This window comes from Heptranchias perlo, chromosome 14 (assembly GCF_035084215.1).
Source record: "Heptranchias perlo isolate sHepPer1 chromosome 14, sHepPer1.hap1, whole genome shotgun sequence".
In the NCBI taxonomy this organism is placed as follows: domain Eukaryota; kingdom Metazoa; phylum Chordata; class Chondrichthyes; order Hexanchiformes; family Hexanchidae; genus Heptranchias; species Heptranchias perlo.
Window position 1 is genome coordinate 22,481,999 of NC_090338.1, and position 12,299 is coordinate 22,494,297.

The window sequence follows — 12,299 nt, forward strand, 5'->3', positions numbered from 1 at the left end:
AAGGTCACTAATGAAACAGCTGAAGATGGTTGGAATGAGGATTGTTCCGTGAGAAACTCCTTCATTGAGAAGTTCTGGCGGAAGCCAAACTGCATTGACGAGCAGGTTAAGAACATAAGAAATAGGAGCAGGAGTAGGCCATACGGCCCCTCGAGCCTGTTCCGCCATTCAATAAGATCATGGCTGATCTTCGACCTCAACTCCACTTTCCCACCCGAGCGCCATATCCCTTGATTCCCCTCGAGTTCAAAAATCTTTCCATCTCAGCCTTGAATATACTCAATGACTGAGCATCCACAGCCCTCTGGGCTAGAGAATTCCAGGTTATTGGTGAATAGGTGATGCTTGATGGGACTATTGATGACACCTTCTATCACCTTACTGATAATTCAGAGGAGGCTGATAGGGTAGTGATTGGCCAAGTTAGATTTATCCTCTTTTTTGTGGCTGTGACCTAACTGAGCAATTTTCCATGATGGCAGGTAGAGGCCAGTGTCTTAACTGGAGCGGAACTGCTTGGCTAGGGGAGCAGCTTGTTCTGGTACAAAGGTCTTCAGCACTACAGCTAGAATCTTGTCAGGTGCCATAGTCTTTGCTGTGTGCACTTGCGGACGCAGACGATCAACACCCATGCTGCCAGGACCAGAGATGACAGGCACGCTGGGCGATCAATAGATCCTGACCAAAATAGGATCAGTTTACTGCGTTGGGCATAATACCACTGCAACTCAGATTCAGATGAAACATTTAATTCTGGCAGGAACAAATCTCCACAATATGAAAGTGACCATAACTGGCAGAGAATTGGAAGTCTCTGGATTATGCATTTGTATGTTTAAGTGGGGATCATGATCTTAAGCTGATACAATTATTGTCGCTTTTTCTGAGCTAAAATTTAAATCTGTTCTATAAATGACTATTTAACTTTTTCAGTGGTTTAAATTTTTATGTATTGTCATGTTATAAAAATGTTATTTTTAGAGCATATATTAGGGTCAGTGAGAAACTTAAGACGTCTGCTGAAACCAGTTTTTAAAAAAAATTGGTGGGCTCTGTGGTGGTTACGGTAGCTTTTTCCTAACAGTTTAGTGATATGAACTGCTTTTTAATTTGTTGATTTTTTTTTAATCAAGTGGACATTTGAGTCCATCAGCATTGTTCACTTAAACAGATGGTCGTTTGTGATTTGTTTTTATTTAATCGATACTAATATTTGAGTCAATCTGAGTCTTGGTCCTACAGACACTATGGATGTATGATGGACACTTTCCCAAGTGCTGCGGGTGTATGGTCGTTGCAAGACCTTTAGTTATATTAATTTTGAAAGTGGGTTTGCTCCAACCTTGTATGGTGAGGTGCTCTGATTGTACTGAAATATTGTAACTATGTTACTCGCTGAGGCATTCCTCACCGGAAAGCTTCAGTCTGATTAGTTAGTCAATCAGGAAATGGAATAATTCCACAAAATGAGCTATTTGAAAGATGTGTGCTTGGGTCTTAATTCAGTCTGAAATGCATAATATATTGTTTAGCAACATTAGAGTTCTAACCACCTGCCTCTTGATAATCTTTTGATTGATTGAAAGTATGCTAAATAGTCAGATGGTTTATCAGTAGTGACGACAATGTGTCGTTAATTGGATTTGAGGTGCCAATGAAATGCTATAAATAAGAATGAGAAGTATTCACATGGAAAATCAATGCCCAGATTAGTCATCAGCCTCTCGCAACTAAATAGAGCATTCTATCAGCTAGAATTAGCTTTCATCTCAGAGAATCTATAATTGGCTTGAATGGGCTACATCAGTAAGTAAGTATGTCCTGGAAATTATGCATTATAATCAGCTTGTTATTTTCAACAGGTGATTTATGATCTTTTGGGGAGTAGCAAGGGAAGCCATGATACTTTCCCACAGGAGAAAGGTCAAACTTTCCTTGTACACTTTGTAGCTACAATCTCAAGAGTACCATAAACAGAGGTAGAAAGAAATTTAATATGTGGCCATAGATCAGAAAAATAGCTAACCATGGTTTTGTTTAACCTGTAACCGCCTTACTATTATGCAGTATTGGAAGTTTTATGAGTTGAAGGGGATAGTTATTCCATGACATTGTTGCAATCACTCTATCATATGTATACCATAGTGTATTAATGAGCATAATCTTGTCACCAAAAATAAATCATCTTTGTTTAAGCTCTCATCTGAAAGACAAAGGGGTAAATTTTAACCCCACGAACAGGTGGGTTGGGGGCGGATGGGAAGATAATTTTTTTTTAAAAAGTTAAACCCGACCCCAACCCCACCCACTTTCGGTTTTAATGGAGGCAGGTCAAGGGACGGGCCAGCTCTTGGGATCCGGGTTGGGCAGTAAAATCTTTTAAGAAGGCTGCGGGCCTCCATTTTAATAAGTTTTTATTTTTAACTCTTGGGGGCCAGGATTTTTTTTCTTCACTCATGTGATGTGGGCATCGCAGGCAAGTCCAGTATTTATTGGGATTCCTGGGCCTTCTGATTCATGCATGTAAGAGGGGGCATGAAAGCCCGGATCAACAAGTAAGTGCCTTTATTGCGCTGCTTGTGGGCCAGGAGGAGCAGGAGTGTTTCCTCTAGGCCCAACAAGCTTACCTGCCGCGATTCTACACAGGCGATCAGCCAACCCGTCGCCCCCCCCCGTGACCCCCAGCCAGCCGTGACCCCCGACCTCTCCCTCCTGGTCCCTCGCGGCCTTGCCCCGCGACCTCTGACCCCCCCCAACCAGATGACCGACCCCACGCCACCCCCCACCGGATGACCGCCCCCGATGACCTCCCCCATTCTAAGACTTACGCGGTGGCATCTGCTCTCCCGTCTGGCTGTCGGGTGGGAAACCTATTGAAAGAAAAATTGAAAGGCGTTGTCGTAAGGGCGTCCGGGAAACCCATACTTCATACCCAACTTGCACTTTTATATAGTGCCTTAAACAAAGAAAAGATGCTTAAGTGATCCCATTTTAAGTAGGCCTGCGAACCTGTGCGGTTAGGTGGTTATATAAATGCAAGTTCGTTCTTTAGAAATGCTGGTCGGTGGCAACCTGAGGGGTATAAACATTTACAGTAAATTTCCATCTGTAAAGCCATCATGAATGGGGAGTCCTGATCCCTGCATGACATTTTTTTATCACATAAAAAGAACCTCATTGCAATGGAAATTCTGCACAGAATGCCTGTTCTTAACCCCTCTCTAGTCAGTAGTGTGGAAACATTAATTACAGATCCAAATTTCAACTAAGGCTTCAGTAAGTGTACAGATGTCAATGATATTTGAAATAATATGGCAATTCAGATCAATGCAATTGCTGTAAATACTGTTTTTAGATCAAAGAAAATATATTGAGAAAATGTGTTGCAGAAAGCAATTTTGTCTCTTTTCAGAACTTTGTTTTACTTTTTAAACTTGTTTATTCCTTCATAATCTTTTTCACCCTGGACTCCCTTGGAGAATGAACAAGTGTCCACAAATATCTTTGTGGTTTCTGCTTGTGCCAGTCAATGAAGGGTTCTGAAACATGTTTTGAAGCAATGGCCGAGAATTTTGATATGCAGCGCCCATTTTGCAGGCTTAGAAATAAATTTAATATGTGGTCATGGATCAGAAAAATAGCTAACCATGCTTAGCATAAGTGTATGTTTAATCTGTGTAACCACCTTACTATTACGCAGTATTGGAAGTTTTATGAATTGATGGGGATAGTTATTCCATGGCATTGTCACAATCGCTCTATCATATGTATATTATAGTGTATTAATGAGCATAATCTTGTCCCAAATATAAATCATCTTAGTTTAAGATCTCATCTGAAAGATAAAAGATCCTATTTTAAATAAGCTGGTGGGACTGAGAACTGGTGGAGAAGAAGTACCTGCACTTAGAGAAGTCATCCGCTATATTGGTATAGGCATTAAAAGAGGCATCCAGGGCCCTTGCCTAAAACAAGTAGTCCCTTTGTGTATGCAAACAGGGGGCCTAATGTCCGTTTGAGGCTCCCTTTGTAAAAATTGGGTTGCCTGGAAAGCTGGCTGCATTCAGGATAATGTGGTCTACATGCAGCCTAACCAATGGTCCCTACAGGCCGCCGCCAAAAAGGTAAGTTTAAAAAAAAATTACCTGAAGGTGGAGCTGGGAGGAGCACTCCTGATCCTCCTGGTTCCACATAAAAACTTCAGGCCACTGCCAACCACCGCTCGCCCACCTCCTGATTGGTCCCCCCCCACCCCTGACTAAATATATATACAAACAATTTGTATCCAAATATGTAAAATAAATGCTTGTTTCTATTGTAGTAAAAGTCTGCATGTTTGTAAAGAATTTCAACTTTCGGTTTTGCTTATGGAGCTTTGGTGCCCTCTGTTGAAATTTTTTGTAATCTTATTTTCCCATGGATAAAGGTTGAAAATCAATTTTTAAAAAATTAATAAGAAAGTTGCTAAAATTGTTTTATTCTGCTTTGACAGAAGTATCATAACCACTTTCATCCTTAGTTAGAAATTTAGTTGACGCCTTAACACTATTTCAGATAGGACCCTTAAAAGTGGTAGAGAAAGGAAACTTCTATCCCAACAGTCTTGACTGTATTCAGAACCAGACCCCAGAGATATGTTAACCCACTGCACCACTGATTCCATAGAAGTCTTGACTTCTATTTTCTTAGGTGCTGCAGTCCTTCAGGTTTTAAAACTTCTGTATCCAGGAGTATAAATGTTCAGTGCCATCCTTTTTCTTCTCTCCAATGATGTTGGACCTGCTGTGTAGTTCTCTTTTTATTTTATATTTCCAGCATTTGCATTTTTTTCTCTTTTTCTGTTGTAACTCTTCCTAGAAATTCAACTAAATTACTGTAATTCTGTTTAGAAAATTTAAAATTATGTTGATTTATTTTATCTCCCTCTATATTCCTTTTTAGATGCCAGCACTCAAACAGAGACGACTGGACCACTACTCCATCCCAAAATTGCTTGTGTTTCTGCAGCAGTATCAGACGAGTCAGTGGCAGGTGACAGTGGTGTATATGAAGCAGTCAGAAGGTATACAATACATTCTCCAGGCTGTTCATTTGTTATTGTAGTTGTAAAAAATATTTGCTGCAGTCTTGTTTCTATTTGTGTCCTTGGGGAACCTTGAAACTTGCAGTTTACTGTGTTCCAAAAGGACCACAGTGGATCGGAGCAACATTTTCACCTGATTTTTGACCCAAAAGAGATGAATTCTAAATAAAAAATAAATAAATTGTTAGCAATTAGTTGTTGCAAAAAAAATCTTTCTGTTAACCACAGTTTTACCCCCTTCAATTTTTGGAAAATTAAATACTACTGTGCAAGCATGAACCTCGTTGAAGTTGCTTATTTAATGGGCGTCTTAACTTCGGAATTTTTTAAAAATTCAGTGATCGCCTTGTAGCAGAATTAATACGTTACTATGCTAATTATTTTAAATGTGTCCTTCTGAAATTTGTTGTTTTAATATTGCTATGGTTTGATTCCTTTTTTGTAGTAAATTTTATACCTTATTTATATTGCAGCTTAGTGTAAAGGCAGTCATAGTGTATATTCTAAAATTCTATTTCATTGTTACTAATTCCAAAATAACTCCTTGATTGTCGTGCAGTTTGTTCTTACATGTTATGTTCTAACTCTAGATCGTGTGAGATAGAGGATGTACTTTTTGACGATGATGATATAGAAACACTAGGAGCTTCCCGGCTCCAGATTGGAATGAAGTAAGATTTGTATTCCTCTTAATGTTGGCAAAAAGTTTTATAAATTGCTGGCTACATGAACACTACAACTGAAAGCAACTTCTCAATTATCAAAAGTTCACTTGAATTCTAACCAAAAGAGATGAATTCTAAAAAGGAAATAAAATCTATCCTAAGTATCACTGGAGAGTTATGAATGAAGGGGCAGGAAAACAATTGAAATGTGAATTCAGTGAAAAGTTTGAAAAGCTTAAAGGCCAAGAGAGAGCCATGCTGGCCTTCTCTACACTGGCCAAAGGCTTTGCTTCTGAGCTCAGTAGGATTGAAATGTAGCTTCTTTAGACTTCATTTTTCATAGTGTTTCAGTCATTTGCATTGTGTTTTGGTGAGATGTTTGGTCTTTGCAAAATTTCTTGCTTAACAATGCTTAACCTTTTTTTGCAGATATGATGATAAAAGCAAAAGATTTGCGATATTTATTATTCAGTTGAGCAATCCAGCAGCACTCTCATTACCACAGAACCGTACAGTGTAAGTAGAAGAAAGCTTTATGTAACCTAGTTGTGCATGATTTCATCACCACTTACTGTTATTGCTTTTGTTGCAAATTAAATATTATGAGATAGGGTTAAGCTGATTGAAGTACTGACTCAGTTAGCTGAAAGGGTAGTATTTGTGATGACTTTTTTGGAAAGCGAATACACTTAAAAAGGTTGAATATTATTGAGTTTATTCACACTCCCTATTCCTGGAGAAAACGTAGATTGTTGAATGCCAAAGTTTGTTTTTATACTATTATATGGGTTTGGGAAAAAGAAAAGTAATTTTTTTTTAAAATGTTAAATATGTGATCAGAACCCCTCTTTGGATTAATGTGTTAAACTGCTCACTGCAGGAGCTCCATCTCAAAGCATCAACTACCTTCAGTAGAACAATTTTTGAGTTATAATATGTTCTACATATCTTTCACAATGTATCACAAAAGATATTTGATGCAGCAAATTAGGGGGCAGAATGAATCCATGTACTTGTATTGAGACAATATTAATTTCCAATGTGAAGTACAGTCCACAATTATGGCTGTGATGCAAGCTTGACAAAATTCAGCACTCTACATACATGAGTTAATATCTTGATTTGAATTTCTCACAGACAAACCATTTAAACATTTTTTGTGCCTTAAAATTGCTCCCCATTGTCAGAGGAAACCAACAAAATAGAAGTATTTTTATATGTTTTCATGTAGCTTTGTGTTGATGCAAGAAAAAATAATTAAATAGTCAAAGACAAGCAAAAACAATTCAGTCCATCAAATTCGTCCCTCTGATATTTCAACCCCCTTAATCTAATATCCAGCTAACTGGACCTTAAATTTTGTTAATGCCTTTGACCCCTTTGGTACTCCACTTAGCCACTGTCCCCAGTTTGAGATTATGCCTCTTACAAGTATTTTTGTTTCATATTTTTTGAATCCAATTTCTTATGCAGTCCCACATTCTATCTGGATTCATATAGATTTTATTTTAATTAGTAGTCTTTCATGTAGGACTTTGTCAGGAGTCTTCTAAAAAGTCCAAATGAACTAAAGAATGGATTTTCCATTGTGTCTTGTCAGTAGCACTGATGAGCACAACGTACGGTTTGTGGGGAAGGGGGGCTGGATGATTGAGTTAATAGGTCAACTTTGCACCTGACATATACAAGCCATGTATTTTTAAGCCGTGTTCTGTTGCCTTTGATGGAGAGTCTTAAAACTTGTTTGTGAGAACCTCAGTAGATCTTTTAAAAATTCTGAAAAATAATTGAAATGTGGACGTGGTGCAATTTCATGATCCTTATGTGGAAAATTCGCCGATGTTGAAGGCTCCACAGCTTTAGCCGCTGTACTGCTGGACTTGCAAGTGTGACGGGGATTGTGACAACTAATTTCTCAGATTGGGAAATTCCATTACGTCAGCGTCTACATGCATGACAGGAAATGGTGATAACCAGCTGGTGACATTTAACATTGGAAAGTTCCATAGGAAATGCTTATCAATCTCTAATGTATATAATTGTGTGTGTGTGTGTGTGTGTGTGTGTGTGTATATATAAAAATATGGTATGGCTTTCAGCTGTTTGCTGTAACAAGCTGTGAGGGGTTACAGCAAGTAAGAATAACAGGTATATTTGTTTCTTTTTTTAAGAGGTTGCAGTGCCATTTCTGGAGGAAGAAAGGATAGCATGTATTACCATTACAGTGTGACACAGTAATTTCAATGGACTGGGGTGTAACTCATAATATATCATATATAAATATTAGTTGATGCCCCCCATTGCGTTGCACGTGGTAAGTCAAGGCCAAGTGGAGTTGTCTTGTGGTTAGATGGCATGGATAAGCGGACTAGAACGCACAGACATAATTCAGCCCCATCTTAGTCATAGATTTGTCCTTATCTTTGTATTTCCATTATAAATTTCTATGTCCACATCTAGAATTGTAAACAATTTTACAACACCAAGTTATTGTCCAACGATTTTATTTGAAATTTACAAGCTTTCGGAGGCTTCCTCCTTCCTCAGGTAAATGTTTATTTACCTGAGGAAGCCTCCGAAAGCTTGTAAATTTCAAATAAAATCGTTGGACTATAACTTGGTGTTGTAAAATTGTTTACAATTGTCAACCCCAGTCCATCACCGGCATCTCCACATCACATCTAGAATGGAAGCTGTCTATGTAAACTTGTTATGCTGTAATTGCACCCTCCCGCCATTGGTGGTACTACAGTCAGCCACACCCCCCGCCCCCAGAAACATTACAGAAGTAATTACATTACAGGGCTCATACCAGCCTGTCCTTCGGTCCCATTAGGAAATTTTTGAATTCTTCAGGAGTCCATACCTGGACCCCCAAGGTGAGCCCTACTTCCACCGAAGGACAGGCTGGTATGAGCCCATTGATATTCCGCCAAGCTGGGGACAAGGAAACCCACGATCTGAAACACCCTCAAACCAGATTGTTTCTTTTTCTAGTGCACCCAACACCCAATCTGATTATTTTTTTTTGTGCAGATATATCCGAGTAGCTGTGCTCCCTTGCTCTGAAAATGCAAGCTGTCTCTTCCGCACCAAAGCACTAGTAGCTGCTGAAAACCTGGCATACAATGAAGCCTTTTGGGTCACCATTTCCTTTGGTGCTTTGCGTCAGAAGACTCTGCGAGTTGATGTTTGTTCGGTGGATAAATCTCACCGGGAAGAGTGCTTGGTTGGTAATTGTGTTAAATGATCAAATTTCTTCAGATGTATTTTATACATGGAAAATTGCACTGTTGTTGGGTTTTTTTGAGCTCTAAGTTAGTCAACTTTGAGTTCTTATTGCAGATCAGCCATAACTGATTTTGCATTCTCGCAGGGTAGTCCTTGGACCCAGGAGTTTCTACCCAATATCATTTGGACCAGAAATTGGCCTATCATTTTTTCCATAATTCCAAACTGAAACGTTGTTTCCATTTCGTGGATGTTCACTCAACTGCAAGTAATATGCCTCTCACACAGAGCAATTCTTGACAGAGTTTCATTTCCTGTGATCCAAGAGCAAACCAGTGATTAAGTAGCAGATAGTCCTAACGGATGAATGCATCCTATGTCGCTACCATCATGTAGGAAAGAAGCCCAGTGGGCAGATTAAAGGTTGTTCTTCCTGTTCCATGTCTACTTCCTGAGAATCTCTGGTTTCAATTGATAATTTGGAGCAATCCTCATATATATTAAATAAATATTTAGTGTTTCGTTTTAACTGTAAGACATGATGATGCCTTTGGCTAATTGGTCCTGACAGCTGATGTTATAGTTCCTATACAATGGCCCCCCTTCCTAAATCTGTAACATTTTGGTATGCATATGCATTGTAAGGAGAATGCATGAAGAAGTAGTAAACTTGATTAATTACCTTTATTCCTTTTCATTCTTCAAATTATTTGCATTCTTTATGCACCACAAATTCCATCCATCCCTCTCCAAGGACTGATGTCATGCTAGCCTGGAAAATGATCTCTTCCCCGACCTGTTTAAACATTTTTGTATGCATTTTCTCCAATTCCTTTAATCACACAAATAGTTCAAAAGATAGAAAATAAAGTCGCACTGGTCACCTCTTATTGGTCCAGCATAATATGGTTCTCAGACATTATGGTAGTGAACAGAGGCAGAATCCCACTCCCTTTATAGGAGAGATTGTCCCTCATGGTTAGGGGATCAAATTTTGCAGCAGTTTCACCTGCACTGTGTAGGCTTCAATAATATTGCCTGCAAATAGTATCCTCTTGCCTCATCTTCCTGGAGAATAGGAAGAGGCATAGCATTGAATAACAATACTGGTAAAATAAGTCAGCTGGGTTGGTAACCGAGGCAAGTTGGCAAATACAGAGTGCCAAGGACCATAGATGATGCAGTAACAGACTGAAGATGGTCTACAGACTGTTGTCCTAAAGTTGAAGTTGCTGCCTACCAGTTAAGCTCTAAGCAAATAAGAACTAACTTACCTATTCCTCAATTGTCCTTTACTCAGATGATCTCAAAAGTACAGATCTTTTAGAATGAGACACTCAAACAGATAACTTCCTTGGTACAACAGAAATAGGAATGAAGCATTAATTATTAAATATTATTAATGTATTTTTTTTAGGATTCTCTTCATAAAGTTTCACTTTTACAATGGATATTGATATCAACATTTCCAGTAACTTTCAACTATATCTTGCAATACACTCCTAATGCATGAATGACAATTTATTAAATTTTAACAGGGTGGAGCTCAGATCAGCTTGGCAAATGTGAACAGATCTGGGGAGAGGTCAACACACTGGTACAACCTCCTTAATCTTCATTATCTACAGGAAAAAAGCATGAAGCACAGTGGTCAAAATGAAAATGTTCTTCAATCAGAAACTAACCTCTCCACAAGAGAGAAAAAAGTACGTCATTAACTTAAGTCTTTTAAGGACGGCCTAGCTGTAATGCTAGTGCAGTGAATTTTCAAATAAGAGTCAAATTTTGGATCTCAATTTCTACTGTTCCTGAAGCTCAGGAGTCTCCTCAAAGCAAATTTTACCAGCCTCTGACTGACAGACAGACAGTCATGTAGAGAGACTAAATGAAAAAAATTGGGGGAGATATTTTGATTGGATCCATTGCCTGGATCTGAATCAACATTTAACCACAGTCATTTTAAATCATCCATTTAACGAACAGCATAACAGTACATCAACAATGGGGCCACTTTTCATTCTCGTAGTCCCTTGATTTGGAGCATTAGTGGAACGGTAGAATTTGGGAAATCCAGCTGAACTCCGATCTATGGGATTTTCGCTGGTTTAAGGCCCTGCTCGATCTTCCGGGGGGGGCCTGGGGCAGGTGCCTGAAGCTCTCACCCGAAGCAAGCTGAAGCTTTGTTGTGATGTACATTAGCGCACAGGAAAGAGCACCGTGCCATATTCCAGTCAAGGGCATGCTGTGCACAGAGTCCCCTGCAAGCCAAGGGAAACCTGGCAGAAATAAGGACTTCAGCAGATTTGTAGGTGGGCGGGCAGGCATTTAAAAAGCCCCACACACTTTAAAGGCAAATAAATTGGACCTTTTTAAATACACTTGTAGGTTTTTTTGGAGTTTTTTTCCCCCTCCTAACTGGCATGTAGACACTCATGCGCTTTTGTGTCCAGCTGCTGGTATTTATTTATTTTGCCTTGATCTCCCTTTATTGGTACCAGAAGATTTGCTACCAGGATTCCTTTAAGCTGACATATGTGGAGGAAAGGGGGACCAGCGGAAGGATGCCAGATAGATCAGGCAGCCCGAGACGAATTCTGGGCATTCCCATCCGCACGCAAAATCTGCAGAGAGAGGCCGCTTATCTCACTTTGGCAGATATTATTGCTGGAGGTTCCTTTTCCTAATGATGGCTGCACCTGCACCTTGTGCCATCATAATGAGATTGGAATGCCTGTCTAACCCTTATGCTGGAAGGTTCTTCAGAAGCATCCCAATCACAGCATGCCATGCTTTACTTGATATTGCACAAAAGAAAAATGGTGAGGAACCCACTTGGGAATGACTCTGATAACCTACCTTCTCAGGGTTTAGATCAGCAGAGCAGAAGATGCTACATTCTGCAATCTGCTGCAAAGACATCAGCAGCTACCATGCACCTACAGCTCATACATGTACAGGACAGTAAGCCAGCTGTAGCCTGAAACTTGGCTGCACCTTTTTGCAGGCATGCTGTAATGCCGAGCTATGAGATTGTGCTGTAGAGTGGCACAGAAGAATACCCTCCTCGTAAGCATCTGATGCAGTAGCACCTCAACTTCAGCAACCATCAAAAGACGAGACAAAGTGATGGCCTGCATTGAAATTGCAGACTCGTGCACGCACTTGCAGGCACCTTTCCTTTCATCCTGATCTACTCCTTAATCGTGTATCTCTTCAGCCCTCGCAAAAGGTTGCTAATGGGTTGAAATGCCATTTAAAGCTCTCGGAAGCTTTCTAAATGTTTGATTCCCTCTTTTTAATTGTCCCCAACCATTTAAATT

General features: G+C 39.5%; 1 protein-coding gene across 1 annotated transcript in view; it reads left to right on the forward strand.

Annotated features, from left to right (window-relative positions):
- Positions 1 to 12,299, forward strand: part of wwc1 (WW and C2 domain containing 1) — a 121,817-nt gene that overhangs the window by 69,396 nt on the left and 40,122 nt on the right. The window contains exons 12-16 of the mRNA XM_067996101.1: positions 4,942 to 5,062; positions 5,674 to 5,754; positions 6,178 to 6,264; positions 8,785 to 8,977; positions 10,518 to 10,685. Of these exons, the coding sequence (XP_067852202.1) occupies positions 4,942 to 5,062; positions 5,674 to 5,754; positions 6,178 to 6,264; positions 8,785 to 8,977; positions 10,518 to 10,685 (650 nt within the window). The remainder of the gene's footprint in view (positions 1 to 4,941; positions 5,063 to 5,673; positions 5,755 to 6,177; positions 6,265 to 8,784; positions 8,978 to 10,517; positions 10,686 to 12,299) is intronic.